The 18199-nt window shown below is 43.6% G+C and overlaps 1 protein-coding gene across 3 annotated transcripts in view; it reads left to right on the forward strand.

The window, feature by feature from the left end:
• RBM47 (RNA binding motif protein 47) overlaps nt 1-17931 on the forward strand; it is a 76407-nt gene extending 58476 nt beyond the window's left edge. For 2 of the 3 annotated variants that reach the window (XM_053976406.1, XM_053976408.1), the window contains exons 2-5: nt 7922-9081; nt 10548-10754; nt 14521-14723; nt 15096-17931. In XM_053976406.1, the coding sequence (XP_053832381.1) occupies nt 7922-9081; nt 10548-10754; nt 14521-14723; nt 15096-15344 (1819 nt within the window). In that variant the 3' untranslated portion in view covers nt 15345-17931. The remainder of the gene's footprint in view (nt 1-7921; nt 9082-10547; nt 10755-14520; nt 14724-15095) is intronic. The other variant, XM_053976407.1, reaches the window with a different exon arrangement.
• Nucleotides 17932-18199: the final 268 nt, after the last annotated feature.

Genomic DNA, 18199 nt, shown 5'->3' on the forward strand with positions numbered 1-18199 from the left:
GGCAGGTTTGGCACTGCAGTAGTATAAAAACACTCAAGAAACACACTCTGCATTAACAGAATTCACATTGCAGAATCAGGGTCATGTTAGCAGCATGCTCTAGGTGTTGGTGGTGCTGTGATACATCAATAACTTTTTCATCAGCATGGGTTCATTCTTGCCATGGTAAAACCATATATTCATGAACACATTTTGACTTGTGATCATCAAAAAGCCATGTCAGGAAACAAAGCTACACTCAGGAAAGTTTTCTGCTTTTATTATTTGAAATATCATTACTCATATCTCATTGAACATAATTTTTGCAGTTTTTAAGCAGGAGGTCGGGTCATTGAGGGATCTTCCTCCTGGGAATGTTCACTGCTTGGCATGGATAGTGCTTACATATAATGCAAGCGGAACACACACATGATTAAATACACCATAGAAAGATGCCGAGAGAGTTGATAACAGAACAGGCAGGAGGTTTGCACAACACAAGGTGACTTTATTTTGTATGGGAATCATCATTTTAGCTCAATTTTTTAAATTGTAGATAAAGTTGCTATGAGGTAAAATTAAATGGCCAAGGGAAATGGTATAATATGGTTAAGGGAATTAGTTCCATGATTGTTGTTTTTCTAATGATAATGGTGAAAATAAGAAGTTTAACCTTCAAATCCTAGTTTGAAGCTGTAGCCAATAGTTGACTGTACAAATTCCTTGTTGGATTATCTGATTAGCATTCAAGTTTTAACCTGGGAAATTCCAGGATGTTAATTTACAGAAAAATTTCAGGTGTTTTCCTCCTAAAAAGGAGCAAGAAGCAAAAGAACAGATTTCTAGTAATTTTGTTACAATTTTTTAAGCCAAATACATTGCTTTTGATTGGTGCCTGGAGAATATGACCTGTCCCTGCAAGACCTTTAAAGCAGGATTTTCTGTAGTGCTCATCCCTATCTTAAATATATCCCTCTTGCAGCCATTAGAGTCTCGTAACTGTCAGGGGAGTCAAGCTAGATGTGAGTACTGTTAGAAATATTACACTTTATTTTCTGTTTCTGTCTTTGAACCTAATACAATCAAAAGTTAAAGTCAACAAAATTTTGGTGAGTTTTAAATGGAATCAACCATTTTTAACATGTTTAGCTGCTTAGGACAAATTTAATCAACTGAAAACGATGCACAGACCCTCCCTGCAGTAAATCCAACCTGAAAACTGCTTTTGAGGCCCTGAACATTAACTTGCCCCATACAAAGTGAACATAACTAACTGACCAGAAATAAATTGAAGTTTAAGCATGAAATATGAACTCTTGCAATGAAATCAATGGTCAGAGCTCTAATGATAGGCTCTAGATTAGAAGGCCAATTGTCACCACAGCAGAAGTGGGAATTTCATAAAATCATAGAATCTTTAGGTTGAAAAAGACCTCTAAGATCGTTGAGTCCAACCATTAGCTGAACACTGCCAAGTTCACCACAAAACCCCGTACCTAAGTGCCACATCTACATCTCTTTTAAATACCTCTGGAGATGGTGACTCAACCACATCCCTGAGCAGCCTGCTCCAATGCTTGACAGCCCTTTTGACGAAGAAGTCTTTCCTTCCCTGGTGCAACCTGAGGCTGTTTCCTTTTGTCCTAATTTCAGCAGCTAGCCTCAGGATGTAGAAGGCTGGTTTTATCCGACCTCAGGCACTGTTGCTCCCTGTATTTAAGTATAGTACTTCCAGTGGGCAGAGAGCCTCTGCTTGTGTGTGTTCTTGTCTGAACATATGTGGGAAATGCACAGTGCAGCAAATGCTGCTCCATGCACATCTCATTGTGTTTTGTGCAGCACCTGAGCCAAAACATTCCTGACCCTGGCTGGAGAGGCACAAGTTCGATCACCCAATGAAGGCATGCAGATGATGATGAGAATAAGCAGTCCTTTAGCAGTGCTGGCAGGAGGATAAATTGCACAGCAGACAGACATGTCATTGTCAATGATCTCTGAGGTTACTTTCTTCCAAGCCATTCATCGCAAACTACTCATCAAGTCTCTCCCCAGCTGTTCCTGCCCTTTCAGGTCTGCTGACACAGTTCACCACTTTTCCCACTGAGATTTGCCAAAATGGTCCAGATTATGAAATTTCACCTAGCCTGGGGCAACTTCTTCACTCAGTTCAACTGCAGGTAAAGATACATGTCTGATACCCTGCAGACATTGTCATGGCCTGTTGGCCTCAGTTATGTTTTTTTGTAAAAGGGTGAAGGCATCATCCATCCCATGCAACCTTCACTTTCCTGCCTAAATGACCTTCAGAAAAGGGCCTTGGCCAAAACGTTGTCCTGAAATGCTACACACTCTTGCACTGACCCACCACAAATTTCAGCTTTGGACACCTGCATTTCACTAATGGCAGAATGTAGGAAACCAGGTGTGATCCAGTTCCTGCTGATCCCCACAGTGGCCCCAGATCCTGCAGTTGGGTATGCCATGTCTCAGCTTTGGCAACAGTCTCAAAGACACCTGCTTTGTTCAGCTCATTGATGAAATTAATGAGGAGGAAAAGAGTGACAGCCTTGTCAAGAAAGAGCAAAGTGATGTATAATGATACTGTAATCATCTTTAAGCAGGGAGGTAACTTGCACATGACACTTGAAGCAATGCACAAGTCACTACCTTATTTAGAATTGATGAGGCCATTGAATTTTTCTGTTCAGCCAGTAGATCTCTAAACAGGTAAAATGGGTTTTCAGCAAAAGCATTTCTGGGGTGTCTAATGTTTGTGATAAAATTACACAGTTGTTCTTAGTAAGCTGCTGTTTTTGTATGCATTTTATGAATATAAAGTTGTCATGAGAATAGAGTCAGGATTGGAAAATAAAGAACTTTAATGACAGCCATGCTTTTAGAGCTGCTACCTATCATCATCATCAGGATCAACACTTTCCCTTATTATTTCAAGTAAAATACTAGGAAGGTCACATTTAAACCAGTAGCTGTTGTTTTCCTCTGCCAAACTCTGGGTGTATTTAAAATTTCAGCAACTGCTTTTCCCTCTGTGGTTTAAAATGCAAAGCCGTGGCAGTTTCTTGAAGGAAGCAGTAGCTGTGCAGAGTCCATGAGGACACGCCCGGTCAGCTCAGTGGGAGTTTGTACGGTACAGGGTCTGCAGGTGGGGCACAGGTGTCCCCATCCCTCCCCTGGACAGTTATCACAGAGACAGCACATCTCCCTGGTCTCTCCTGTTGCCTGTGGTGGTGTTGGCACCTGTCCCCAGGCTTTGTGACTGCCGACAGTTGTGTCACCCACAGATGATGCCACTAAATCCATGTAACACAAAACTGAAGGGATGAATCAAGTCCAGACATAAACAACCTCATTTTATAAGAGCACGTGAGTGAAGTGGACACACAGTTACTGCCACAAGGACACTGGCTGTGTCCCTGTGTTTGTAAAAGCCTGTTTGACCACACTAGGATCAACAGAGGAGAACGTGTCTGCCTAACTTCACAGGGCACTGCCCAGTGCTGGACTAACCCAGGGATAAGTTCATATGTGGACTTTGGGCATTGCTTTCTTGATGGGGCCCCAAGCTGCCTTTGCCCTGGGACAAGGGACATCACCATTTGGCCCTGTATTGTTGTTGATCAAGGTGTGGTATTTCTACTTAATAAAATACCTGCCTCAGCTAATCAGCCTGCTCACAGTATGCTTTGGGTCAGTCACTGCCAACACAGTAAGCTTGCCATTTAATATTCTAGGATGTGGGAAAAAAAGAAGGTAATTAATGTTTAGGGCAACAACTATTTACACTTTTCCTACTGGCAGCAGAGGAGTTTCGTAAGCAAGGTGAACTGAAATTTGAATGGTTTCAGTGACACATGTATGTCCGAGTTCACCTGTGCAAGGAAGAGTCCTTGGAACAGAGATGCTGAGCTGAGGGGCTCATGAGCCTCACTCCTGGGTAGGCTGGCAGAAGTTAGCATCTGTCTAACATGGTGTGAACAATCAAGCAGGATTTGCCTTTTTCTAAAAAGAAGCCAAGGACTTGTTTCAGTCCTGATAATGAGTCATTTAAAACTTAGCTGTCTCCAAAACACAACCTTTCTTGTTAAAAATATTTTTGTCCGTCTCTCTTTTTTTGAATCGATGTTATCAAGATCAGGTGTGCCTTCCTCCTCAGAGTCGAGAAACCAAGCACATATATTTCACAAGACACTTCATTTTAATGGAGATTAAATTTTTGCCTTTTCTAGCATTAATCTCACGTATTGGATGCTGGAAATCAGTTTGGCTTTATTAAGGCCACTAGACCCATACTACCAGCCCATGCCTTGTGTAGACCTGCAACACAGAGTAGCAGGTTTTCATGACCAGTTTACTGTTGACTTAAAAAATGCACAAGCAGGTTTGAACACTTTGGAAACTGGTATTTTCAAAAACTATTTTCTTGAGAGGGATTGCATTTCAGTCTGAAAAGGGTTAAATTGTGTTGGTAGCCTGTTTTGAAAGACAGTAACAGCAGGAGAGAAAAGCTCTCAGACCAGACAGCCTGTGCATTTTCTCATCAAGCCACAGATGATCACTGATGATAAATGTTCGGGTAACATTTATCAAGGTGTTGATTGTATAACATAGCAGTGAACAAGTTGTTAAGTGTGTATTTAATTACAAAACTTAGAGCTATATGGGCTTTATAACTTTCTTAGGTAGTACTTACTTATGAAACCCAGTTCCATGTAGCTGCATAGGAAAAAAAACCCAAACCACATTTGATCATGAATCTTGATTCAAAATAAATTACACAGGGATAAATGCTTTTCAGGTTCACATGGAATTTTTAATTATGCACTATCACAAATGGTGTGTGGCAGTGTCTGCAGCAAAGATGCCAGCAGCACTTAGAAGCAGCTTCATGTACAACTTGCAATATGAGAAATCATCTTGCTGGTGCAATGCAAAGTGCTGGAGAACATGCAATCTCCTGCATGGCCATTGAATTACCAACTGATTTCTGGGGGTCAGGGGAGATTCGTTTCATCTCCCCTCACTCCACAAACCCAGTGATCATCTGTAGCTTTCCAGACTATAGCCCCAGACACAGAGCCCTGCAGATAAAGAGATATAGAGAGTATTTTGTAAGTTGACATAAAACAGGTGGTTTGAATGGAATTGGTAATTTTTAAACTTAGCCAAACTTGGGGTGATAAGTCCTTGACTTGCCAACAGGTGGCCCGTGTAAAGGTAATGATTATTTCCCACCAAAGTGTTTGTATAACTACCTTTGCTTTTAGTCCACGAAAGGTGAAGTTACACTTCTAGGAGCAAATTGTCAAGTGACAAATGACGCTGTTTTACTCTACCTTAACTTCCTTAATTATTTCAAATAATTCCCAGGAATAAAATTTAAATGTCTAACTATTAAAGGGTAATATTAGAATCTGAGGGAAATGTGTATCAACAGCAGTTCAAGAATCTATCCATGACAGACCTGGCTTCAAAGAAATTGTGTTTACTAAAGTATTGCCTGAGCATCAGCATCACTGTTACTGCCCTCCACTTTCCTTATCTTCTCCTCCATATTTTTAAATTAAAATGGCTCAGAAGCATCATCATGCAACACTCATGGCCCAAAAACACATGCAGAATCAGGTCCTACCACAGACCAAAGCTCAGAGGTCTGGTTTCCCAATCCCAAATGCATTTAGGAGACGAACCAGGCTCAACAGTGTTTGCCCTGGCTCATGCAGAGGCACCTCTCGATATAGACCAGCACAATTTTGGACAGCTCAGGATGTTTACTGAAAAAAATCTGAGGTGCTGAGGTTACTAGGATTTAAATGGATTTTGTGAACCATACAAATCAGACTTTGGTGCCTAAAATTTGTGCTGATATTTTTGTGGACTTGGGCTTGCTGCACTAATGAAAGATCTTCCTTGGTGGTCACCAGTGCAATTATGGGACAGAGAGAAACCTGTGTCTCACTGAATAAGATAACTGTATACAGTAAATAAATCTCACTGAAACTTCATTCTTTTTTATTAAAAAAAAAAAAAAACAAAAAAAAAAAAAAAAACAAAACTGTCAAACCCATATATTGGAGCATTTCTTATGGTGGTTTGCAGTGTCCTACAAGGGTCAGTGTATTTTGACAGTTCCATCAACAGACTAGTGATGAATGCAAACCACGACAAATAAATCAGTGAAGGAAAGACTGATGGAGTTGTAAAACACAATTGTGTAACATTCAATAGGTAGGACTGATCCACTCAAAAGGCAGTTGGGATAGGGCTGAATGCAAGGTTGTGGCATTCAGGCATAATAAACACAATTAATACCCACTACATGGGATGTAAGCAGAGCAAGTGATGCTTCTATAAAGGATTTGAGGTTAGAATTGAAAAAAGCCCCACCCAACTCCATGTGACTTGCTAGTGAGCAGGTGTGAAGAAAGAGGATTTGGCAAGGCAGAGACATGGGGAGAAGGAGGGATGATCTTCACCCCTGTATATAGCAAAGGAGAAAAAGACTGAAACTCTAGAGAACTGCCCAAAGACCAAGAAACAAGAATTCTAAGTGAAAAAATGACTAATTGTGAGCTCAGCCTGCAAATTTTATTCAAAAGACAGTGTTGTGTCATAATTAAGTGACATAAATATCACTACAAGGCATAAGCAGAGGTCTTGAAAGACTCTTTAGTCTATCTAATCCTATCTGGAAGCAAAAGCCAGACAAATTCTCATGAGAAATGCTGCACACTTGTTTGTATGATGGAGTGGTTAGCAAACAAGTCATACAGACATGTGACAGGATCCACAGCTCTCTGATTCCTTAAAGCCAGGGTCCTTGTGGAAGATACAATTTACTCTCATAAATGCTATAGCACCTAATGTGCAAATAACACTAAAAGGTAATGGTCCATGTCATATACAGTCACTTGTATTAAATTGTCTGATGGACCATTGCAGCTTTAAAAGTCAATGAACTAAATACTCTCAGAGTCCAAGGTGTCTTATTTAATTGTGCTCAGAAAGAAAGCCTACTGTCATGCAGTTTTGGTTATTAGCATGGTCATTTCCTGCATGTCTGCATTTCCTGCTCTCTGCCTGTGTTCAAATGAAGAATAAGGTTTCTGAGACTTGCCTTCCTCTTGCTGGCTTGCAGTGCTGTGTTTGGTTTAAAGCACATAAAGGAGTGATTATCTTCGGCTTTTGTCAAGTCCTGCTGTAATAATGGAAGAGACAAACACATCAGACATTGTAACACAAGCAGTAGGCAACTCAGAAGCTTGTCAGATCACTCCTTGCACAAAAGAACAAGAATTGTCCCCCACCCCCACTGCTAAAGTGTATTTATTATTTCCTACTTGGCAGTTACTGCAGAGGTCTAGAAGAGCAAGGGGTTGTTATCAAATGGAAACTGTCTGGTGCTTCTCATGCATTTGCCACCTTTCACCATGGAATATGGCACCTGGTGCTTGTGCTGTTCAGGATAAATGGATTAACTGATGAGTGACTGAGAGGGAGGAGAAGGCTCTGTAGGTGGGTACCTCTGGCTTCCTGTCAGTATCTTCTCTCTTCCAATTCTGTGTAATATTCTTCCTACCATTTCAAAGAGAAGACAAGGGTCTCAAAGGTCTTGGGATTCTGAGGTACTTGGTGTCATTATTCATGTGCCTTTGGTGTCCTGTGACAGCAGCTCTTGATGCCTGGGACATGTGGGCAGGTGATCCTTGACCATTCAAAGAGGAGTTTTGCCTATGTCCAGGATGCACTGTCCCTGAAGTATCACTCTTCAGGCTGGTGTGGCTTGTTCCTCTGTTTTTTTGCAGCCTTAGTCCCAGTTTGAAAAACAAACCTGCAGAACAGCTACAGGGAAATGAAAGAGAGAGGTGGATTCTCACGGTAGCTAATAGCTTTTAACGAGTGTCCTCCTTCTTCATTTGCCCAGGTTTTATCACGCTGTGAATGAGTTTGACACCATGACCGCTGAGGATTCCACTGCAAGGATGAGCAATGATTCCACTAATGTGGCCACCACAAAAGTCCCTGAAGGTGTTGCTGGGGCGCCCAACGAGGCAGCTCTGCTGGCCCTCATGGCCCGCACTGGATACAGTATGATCCAGGAGAACGGGCAACGCAAGTATGGAGGCCCTCCTCCCGGCTGGGAGGGCCTGCACCCTCCTCGTGGCTGCGAAGTCTTTGTGGGCAAAATCCCCCGCGATGTCTATGAAGATGAGCTCGTCCCCGTCTTCGAGTCTGTTGGCCGCATCTACGAGATGCGCTTGATGATGGATTTTGATGGGAAGAACCGTGGCTACGCCTTCGTGATGTACACACAGAAGCACGAGGCGAAGCGTGCTGTCAGGGAGCTGAACAACTATGAAATCCGCCCCGGCAGGCTGCTGGGTGTGTGCTGCAGTGTGGATAACTGCCGGCTCTTCATTGGAGGCATTCCCAAGATGAAGAAGAGAGAGGAGATCCTGGAAGAGATTGCCAAGGTGACAGAAGGCGTGCTGGATGTCATCGTGTATGCCAGCGCTGCAGACAAGATGAAGAATAGAGGCTTTGCCTTTGTGGAGTATGAAAGTCATCGAGCAGCAGCCATGGCCAGGAGGAAACTCATGCCCGGAAGGATCCAACTGTGGGGACATCAAATTGCTGTTGACTGGGCAGAACCAGAGATAGATGTGGATGAAGATGTCATGGAGACTGTTAAAATCTTATATGTGAGGAATTTAATGATTGAGACCACAGAGGACACCATTAAAAAGGTGTTTGGTCAGTTTAACCCTGGCTGTGTAGAGAGAGTGAAAAAAATACGTGACTACGCCTTTGTGCACTTTACAACCAGGGAAGATGCCATTCATGCCATGAACAACCTTAATGGTGTTGAACTAGAGGGCTCATGCCTGGAGGTTACTTTGGCCAAGCCAGTAGACAAGGAGCAATACACTCGCTACCAGAAAGCAGCAAAAGGAGGGGCTGCAGCAACCTCCGAAGTAACTCAGCAACCTAACTATGTTTACTCTTGTGATCCATACACACTAGCATACTATGGATATCCATACAATGCCTTGATTGGGCCCAACAGAGATTACTTTGTGAAAGGTTAGTAAGCACAATTAGGGAATGTGATGGGCAGGTTTGATCTTAGGCTGATGCCAGAGGTCTGCCTCAGCCAAAGGTCAGCAAGTGCCATGCAATTTTTTCTTAATACTCTTGTATAGGCCTTTTTGTCGTATTTCTGTTGGGTCTTACTTTAGTTCATGACTGCACAAAGTGTAGTTATCTATAAATAATTGCAAATGTACAAGATAGTATGAGAGAGGTATCAAATATATGGTTAAGAATAGGTAAAGACCAAGCATCGGATGGAGAACAGAGGGATCTGGGTTTTATGAGTGATGTACTAAGTCTGAGCAAGTTTAAGGATTCCATCTTCTGATGTCTCCTTTCAAAGAGCTGGATCCTATGACAGAGTGCTCTGGAGGTGTGGGTATGGAGAACTATCCACAGGGAAGGAGGTTAGGGAAAGCCTTAGTTAGGAGCTCTCTAGGTGCCATTTACCATCCACATTAAAATGACAGCAATGCTGTCCCCCATAAAGTCATTTGAGAACTACAAGCAGAAGGAGTCATGTGAGTGAAAAATAATTCTTTTATTATGTATACCTTAATTAGTTATCAGTTACAGTCATTAAAATTTAACCAAAAATCACTTATTCATAAAAAAACCCTAACAGCTATAACTGGTATTATAATTACAATTATCCTGTACTTACAGGAATTAGAGTTTCCTGACATTTGATGTGTATTTCCATAGAAGAAGCAATTTAGCATAAATATATTCTTAAAGCACCCACACAAACCGAGAAGTATTTTTAACCCTAGTCATTCAAGAATTTCAGCTTCTTCTCAATTTCCAGATTTTCACTTGCAATGAACTATGACAGAGTTGAGTAACAGTCTAAATATTCAATTAGACCATCATAAAGTACATCAATACTGCAGTGTTCAAAGTACTGTCATAACACATTCACTAAAATGAATAAAGGCAGTATTTTTGGCAATGGGTTATATGCACCTAATAAAATAGCAGAGAAAACAAGCAACATAAGTAAAAATATAAGCAGTCATGGGACAAAGTTGTTTAAAGGGCAGGTGTGATCTTGTGCCATCCCAGCAGGGTCCCATTGCAGCCAGTTGACAAGTTGGGTCTCCTCTGGAGGACAGCTGAAAGCAGAAGTTGTTCCTAATGCACAGAAATCAGCCAGAGGAGCGCCTTGCTCTCTGCTGACTGCATTGAACCTGTAACACTTGCCACAAGAGTTCCACCAATATAAATGAGCAGTTAATATATGCTCACAAACATCAAAAGCTAAACAAGCATAGACTTACTGGATGCTTCTTAGGCACTTCTTGTTTTCCTAAGCAGGGTCACTAAGACTAAATCATGCTAACTTAAGCAGCCACATTTCTAAGTGCAAGCCTCCAGATTTCAGCCTGGGGTCACTCGTGCTCCCCACGGGGCTGTCACTCTCCATTATTCACCATCTTCTGTGTTGTTATCATAAGCAGGCAGCATACGAGGCAGAGGGCGAGGTGCAGCTGGCAACAGAGCTCCGGGTCCCAGGGGCTCCTACCTGGGGGGATACTCCGCCGGCCGTGGAATCTACAGCAGGTACCATGAAGGCAAAGGAAAACAGCAAGAGAAGGGATTTGAACTGGTTCCCAACTTGGAGTTACCTGCAGTCAATCCAGTGGCCATTAAGCCTGGTGCAGGTTAGTATGTGTAAGGAGGGGAGGAAAGCAGGGGTGGTGGGCAGGCCTCCACTCCAAGCCCTGTCCCAAGCATGTGAGGACCCCTCCAGGGCCAGTCCAGGACTGCAACTGCAGCAGTGGGGATGGCCCCAGGGCTGGGGCTCAGTGCTCCCTTGTGCTGAGTGCCTCCTGGCCCTGGCCAGACCTTCACACAAGAGGCGGGATAGAGGACACAAATACCTGGGAGTTCTTCAGGCCAAAGTAAAAAGGACTAATAGAGGACACAAATATCTGTGAGTTCTTCAGGCCAAAGTTAAAAGGACTAAAGCAACTCCCACTCCTCCTCTCCCCTTTTGCATTTGTTTAGAAGGAAGCAGACTTTCCTCTCCTTCTAGTCATGTAAACCAGAACATGGTGACTAAGAGCAATCTTCCTCTCTTTTAACATCTTCAATGCTAATTTCACCCTGGGAGATTCCTATCCTAGATTTCCAGCCAGGCTGGAGCCCTCCCCTGTTTAGTCCATCTTGCTCCAGTGGTACAAGGCTGAGAAAAGGATCTGGGGCTTTCCCATTGTAGGAAAGTCCCTGGCTGAGGCAAGCTCTTCCATCTCCATCAGTGGCGTGGGGAAGGAGCAAGTCAGGGAGCCCTCAGGATCCAGCTTTGCAGCTGTGCAGTGCCACAGGAGTGCTCTCATCTCTGCTGGGCTCTGATGAGCCAGTGCAAGGGCTGGGGCAGGGATTGCCCCCTTCTGCTGCTTTGTCAGCTGAGTATCCAGCCCTTGCCATTCCCAAGTGAACAAGAGGAAAACTGAAGTTCTGCAATTTCTCAAGATCCTGTTTGGAAAGATTTTTATTTTAAAAAGTAGCCTGAAGAAGAAGGCCCTTGAAGGGGATGGGGACCAGCTCTTTTGCAGAAGTCCTGATGTCTTCTCTCCATTTTTCTTTACCAGTAAACTGTAATGGCAGGATGTAAGCATTACTTAATAGTAGAGCTACTGTGGTTTCCCAAAACATGTTTCATTTATGTCAGTGAAAATTACAGCTTGCATCTAATGAAGTCTGTGAAGAGTTCTTCATAACAGCTGGATGAGACAATGTCAGAAGTCTAGAAACAAAGGAAGACTGTTAAGATTAGAGTTGGAGAAAGATCAGACTTCCTGAGAAAACTACCCACTTGCCACCAGAAAATATTACCGCTATGTGTGTTTGCAAAGATACTTTAGGAATTCCAGATATTACTAAAGGATGCTTGAAAACTGAGCCTGGAAATGCATGCTTATTAGTGGTGTCTATATTTCATTTGACTGCAAAACAAAAACTTGAAGCTCAAGTCAAAATATTTCTACACTTGAAGCATGTTGAGATTCAGGTTTTTTTATCAGACTTTCCCCTATCATATGGTTCCAGCACAGCCTCTGAGCACAGAAGCACCTGGTCTGTTTTCCCCAGCCAGATCAGCTGATCTAATAAGAGGTACCACACACAAGAGTTACCTCTGTTATTAAGAGGATATGACTTTGAAAGCACATTACCAGAACAGAGGAATAGAAATGCACTGACTGCAAAGTTCCTGCCTACTGTTTAGGCCAACCTTAAAGCTCATTTCTTTGCAAATAGTTGGAATACTCCTGGGAGGTCACCCCAATACCCCAGATGCCTGCTACTGGTTTTCTGCCAGAAGTTACTGCAGAATGGAGTATGTGAGCTCTTTGCCTTGATGAGAAATTATCCAGGATATTTAAACCAGAGACAAAACTGGTTTGACCTGACCAGGTGAACTTGGTGTAGAAGGAGAACTGGAAAACCTCATGAGTTGGGGGTCTCTGCTTGAGGAAACAGTGGTAGTCCACTGGTGAAGGACACATCTCTGCCTGAAAGATATCTGATCAGCTCCCTTGTTGCAGTCTCCAGGATCAGAGCAAGAGTATTGCTTTCTGTCACCTCCTACCACCAGACATAACTGCACACTTTAACATTGCCGTTTCATTGCACAGAAATAAACCTGCATACATATTAGACTTCATTTCTGGCTTAGTGGCTGTACCTCCCATAAGTGCCAACATCACCCCTTAGTCCATCATCCACTATTTATTGATTACTTTGTTTTCCTTGTGAATAACCTTACTGCTAAAAAGCTTGCAAGCTGATTGCTGAAGTGTGCAATATGAGGCAATGATGGAAATCATAGCATCATAGAATGGTTTCCATTGGAAGGGACCTTAAAGATCCCTTCTAATCCAATGCTCCTGTCATGGGCAGAGATGTCCTGAACTAAATAAGGTTGCTCAAAGGCCCATCCAACCTGAACTTGAACACTTCCAATAATGAGGCACACAAAACTTTTCTGGACAACCAGTCCAGTGTCTCATCACCTTCATTATAGAGTATTCCTTTCTTATGCCCAACCCTTTTTCAGTTTGAAACTGTTACCCCTAGTCCTGTCACTACAGGCCTTACCATAAAGTCTTTCTTATAGGCCCCCTTTAAGTACTGAAAAGCTCCAGTAGACGTCTTCATCCCAGAGGCATCTTTTCTCCAGGCTGAACAACCCCAACTCTTTCAGTCTGACTTAACAGCAGAGGAGAGGTTCTCCATCTCGTTTAACATCCTCTGAACCTGCTCCAACAGGTTCACAACCTTCTTGTATTGGGGGCCCCAGAACTGGACACAGCACTCCAGGTGGAGTCTTACCTGAGCAGAATAGAGGGGCAGAATCACCTCCCTCAACCTGCTGGCCACACTGCTTTTGATACAGCCCAGGATACAGCCACTTTTTCTGGGCTACAAGTGCACATTGTCAGGCCATGTGCAATTATTGTGATTACTGGGAATGTTGAGCAAAGAATGTTTCTTCCCTAAGCAAGCCATGAAGCTCCATTTTGGACCATGTACAAACTCACATTGTCAGGCCATGTGCAATTATTGTGATTACTGGGAATGTTGAGCAAAGAATGTTTCTTCCCTAAGCAAGCCATGAAGCTCCATTTTGGACCATGTACAAACTCACCATTCTGAACTCCATTATTCTGACCAGAGTGTTCTCCCTTTGTCTGAAAGACCATGGCTCTAATTCTACCATATTGTCTAATTATATCATTTTGGCATGAGGGAGAATTCCCTAAAGAGAAGTTTGTGGGTTTTTTTTTTTTTTAATGTCATTATGTAGATTGATCCTGTAGCAGATAGATGAGATAGAACATATTTAGCCAAGCTAGTCCTGGGAAATGCTGGTAAAAGAGCTGATATTTCACAGGATTGGCCAAAGGATGGCACGCAAAGCAGACCCATTGCTGCCTGTAACTTCTGCAGTACAAACCACAACTTTCTGTCCTGGAGCATATCTTCTTATGGCAGCTACATATTCCTTGATGTCAACAGCTAGAGCAAGGACCTCACTGGGACATTACACACTCTTACCCCTTGTGTTCAGGCCACACTCTTGGCCAGAGGGAAGGACAGCAGTGGTCAGAAGGAGTTGTGTAAACCTGGGTCACAGCTCCCAGTCCCCAGGAGGACTCTGGCCCTAGGATACTCATGGCAGGAGCATGGGGCAAAATGCTGGACCAAACAGCACTGAGCCTGTCACTGTGCATCAGCTATGGTGCTCCCATGCATGGAGAGGGAAGAGGTGCCCCAGGTCCCCTGTCTGCACAAAAGGCTACCTCCCCTGATAAGAGCAGCACAGGATCACTGCTGGAGAGGTGGCACAGCTGGGAGGGAGAGCTCTTTGACAAGAGGTCCTGGAAACTGTCTCTCAATGTATCTGGTCTGTCTGGTCTCTCCTAGTGGCCATCCCTGCCATTGGTGCCCAGTACTCCATGTTTCAGGCCGCACCGCCAGCCAAGATGATGGAAGATGGCAAAATCCACACTGTTGAGCACATCATCAACCCTATAGCTGTCCAGCAGGACCCAGCTAGTGCAGCAGCTGCTGCAGCAGCCGCAGCCGCAGCTGTAATACCAGCTGTCTCAACACCTCCTCCCTTCCAGGTGAGCTCAGCACAGAAATCCTGCTCCCCATACATCCTGCTATGCCTGCCCAGTGTGGGGGGAAAGCTTAGTCTCTTGCCCTGCTTCCATTCAGGACGTGCCCTTGAGGATGTCACAGTGCCCAAGAGCCCTGAAATTCATCTGACCTGACTTAGACATCTGCACATTGGGCTGTTGCTTTCCCCACTGTGGGAGACCCAATCTGTGAGGAGGGAACAGCCTCCCATGATAACATAACTCTCAGTCAACAGGGCACATACTGCCTCCCCTCTCCATTACCTCCTTCCCTTCCAGGGGGTTTGCCATTCAGGGCATGGAAGTGGGATGTCACAACAAAGTACTTTTTTTGAGGTCTGAACCCTTCCCTTCCAGGGCCGCCCCATCACACCGGTGTACACCATGACTCCCAACATGCAGCGGATCCCTGCCGCCGGGATTTACGGGACAAGTTATGTGCCATTTGCGGCGCCTGCTGCGGCCACGGCGACAATAGCCACGCTACAGAAGAACGCCGCCGCTGCTGCCGCTGCTGCCTACGGAGGATACGCTGGCTACATCCCCCCGGCATTCCCAGCTGCCACCATCCAGGTGCCCATCCACGACGTCTACCAGACGTACTGAAACTGTCGGCAGAGGAGGGTGGTGGAGAAACACACACTGAAGGAACACTTTACTATTTATGAAGAAAGAACTGTCTGCGAAAGAGTAAACATTTGGGCTTGGTAAAACAATGCAGAAAGCGAAGAATGTCATAGAAAAACATGTTTGAAATATTTTCTATGCTTGAAGTTTTCACTAACGTTTTTAGGCTATTTTTAAAAATTTAACATGCCTGTATTCATACATTTCCAAAGGACCTCAGTGCATCCAGCCCACCACTGACATGCATTTATATGCACTGCAGTAGGGTTGCATAGGGTCTTCTTTTTTTTTTAGCAATTATATTTTCAATATATTTGTGGTATGAAGGTTATTTTTTAGTAATTTCTGCACTCCAGAGATGTCTATTTTGTAGTGCCTTTAATAATATATCAGCTATATATTAAAAAGCACACCTGAGCAGCTAGGGAAAGTTTTAACAATATATTTTGAAGAGTATATTCAATATTTAAAGAATACATACCTTAGTTTTTTGTTTTGTTTTGTTTTGTTTTTTAAGAAGAAAACAACAAGTATCTTATTTAAAAATGATACTGGAAAGTGCAATTTGAAAAATGTGCAAGACCTCTGCATTTTTTGCTGGCATTAATACAATCTGCGCATTCTCATTTGAAATCACAAGTAACTAATATTGCCTGTTTGGAAGAAAGAGAAAAGAAAAAAAGCCTCCTCACACATACCTCTTCACAGTGTGATTTGCAGGCTTGTTTTTAGCTAAAGAAAGGCTCAAGTTTTACTTAGCAACTGGATTTTCTATTTATTGAAGCTACTTGTAGTTGCAGCATGTACAGAAACGAGTAGCTGATGTTTCGCGCGAGGTGTCTTGACTTAGATCTTCATCCAGTATAAAGCCAAGGCTTTTTCTCAATGCTCTTCATTTTATTCTTTGAAGTATACGTTGTAGTGACTGAGAACGTATGTTGCTGTTAGCAAGAGTAGCCACACTCTCGCCAAGAGGATGTGCAGCCTTATTTACTCATTGCTCCATCATGTTCCATGAGAAATTTCAAAGGTACTAGGGGTGGTAGTGATACTGGAATTAGTGAAACAGGGCTAGCCTCCCTCCCAGCCTCCCTCCCACTTTTAATTCCCCTTCTCCACAACTGGAGTTCTACATGCACATCAGGGGTGGGAGTGATTAGACCCAATGATTTTAAGACATACAACTTGTAAATATCCTTTAATATACATTTTTAAAGTCATTTTATGTTGCAAATTTACATGGTATGTGGTTTGCCACAAAACAAAAACCTTTTATTGCAATGTTATAAAAAAGTTTGTTTTATTAAGAAGTAAATATATTCTTGCAGTGTTTTGTGGCCTGTTTAAAGGCTTTTATTTAGTAGTGCAGTGAATGTAAAATAGAGTAAAATGGTAAAAAATATCTTGCCCTTTGTATGAAGTGCATCAGCTCTACAAACACAAGTCTGGTGACAAAAGATGAGAAGCAGGGAGTCAGTAAACAATGTTCCTTTACTTTTTGAGGTATAAGTACATACCAAAGGGGCTTCACATTGGCCATATTTTTACAACGGAACCACTTCCAGACTGTATCGAGCTCAGTTAAGTGACCTTTTTAATACGCTGCTTTTGCTTGCCTCAAAATTGAGCAGCTGTATTTTAGGTGCTCTTGCTCAGACAAGCTGAGTTCCCCTTAACCGTGTCAACCCATTAGCAAAATCACCGTGAGGTTACCCATTAGGTTGGACTCTGCCCCTCCACGCCCCTTCCCAGGAAACTTTTATTGTCTGTACCTGCACATCTGAAAGCACACCCAGACCTCAACCCCAAGGTCCTGCCCTTGTGTAGGGTGAGAGAGCAGGAGATCTGGGCAAAGCCTAGGGGCAAGCCCCCAGCCAGAGTCCAGCACTGCCTCCTCCAGTCTAAGGTCTTACATGGCTCAACACTAAACACCAGCGTGGGTCCTTGGGCCATGCACTGACTCCCCTGGGGCCAGGAAAAGCAGTCCAGTGGTCTGGGCCTCTGTTGGCCCACTTCCAGCCCCACACCACGGCTGACCCCCAGAGGAAAGAGGAAGGGCGATGTCTCCCTTCCCACTAATCCTCTCCCTGCCAACAGGACAAGGAACCTGCCACTCCCAGAGATGGCAGGAAGAGAAAGGAGCCAATGAGGGAAAACTGTGAGGTGTGCCCGGCCAACAGAGGGTGCTGCCTGTGCCAGGGGGGTAGCAGGCAGTACCCAGGGATGGAGGCAGGACCCAGGCATGCAGGCAGCCAGGTCATGCTGAGCCTCCTGCTCATGCCTGTCTTGACATTTACTTCTAAACCATTTCATGTACACTACTACTGAGGTAAGTCTAATAACTTGAAATGTGAACATCTTTAGGTTAAGAACAAACTATTCTAAGAAAAAAAGTATATATAAAAAAAACAAAACTAGTGTGCCTTATTCTCAAAAGAGCTGATATTTTAGATATTTTATTGTATCTCTCTTCTCTGTATTGTCAGAAGCCTCTGAGTTTATTTAGTTCTTGCTCCATTTATGGTACATTTCTAGGATGTAGTGAATAAAGCATTCTTTAAAAATAGAGACTGTTACTTCATTGCAACATCCCACTATGCCAAGGCTGTGCTCCCCTCCGAGCTGGGAAGAGGGTGTTCAGGGCAGGAGGGGAGCAGGGCACTGCAGCCAGCATCCCTTCAGGCTGCTGCAGGGAGGGGAGATGAGCTGTCCCACTGACTCCTCTATCCCATCACCTGCAGAGGACAGTGACCTTCCCAGCATGCATACTGGGCATCTCTCCATTCTTCCAGCATCCTCTGAACAACCTAAATCTCCCCTTGCATGCAGTTTAA

Source organism: Vidua macroura, chromosome 4 (assembly GCF_024509145.1).
Source record: "Vidua macroura isolate BioBank_ID:100142 chromosome 4, ASM2450914v1, whole genome shotgun sequence".
NCBI classification, from domain to species: Eukaryota; Metazoa; Chordata; class Aves; order Passeriformes; family Viduidae; genus Vidua; species Vidua macroura.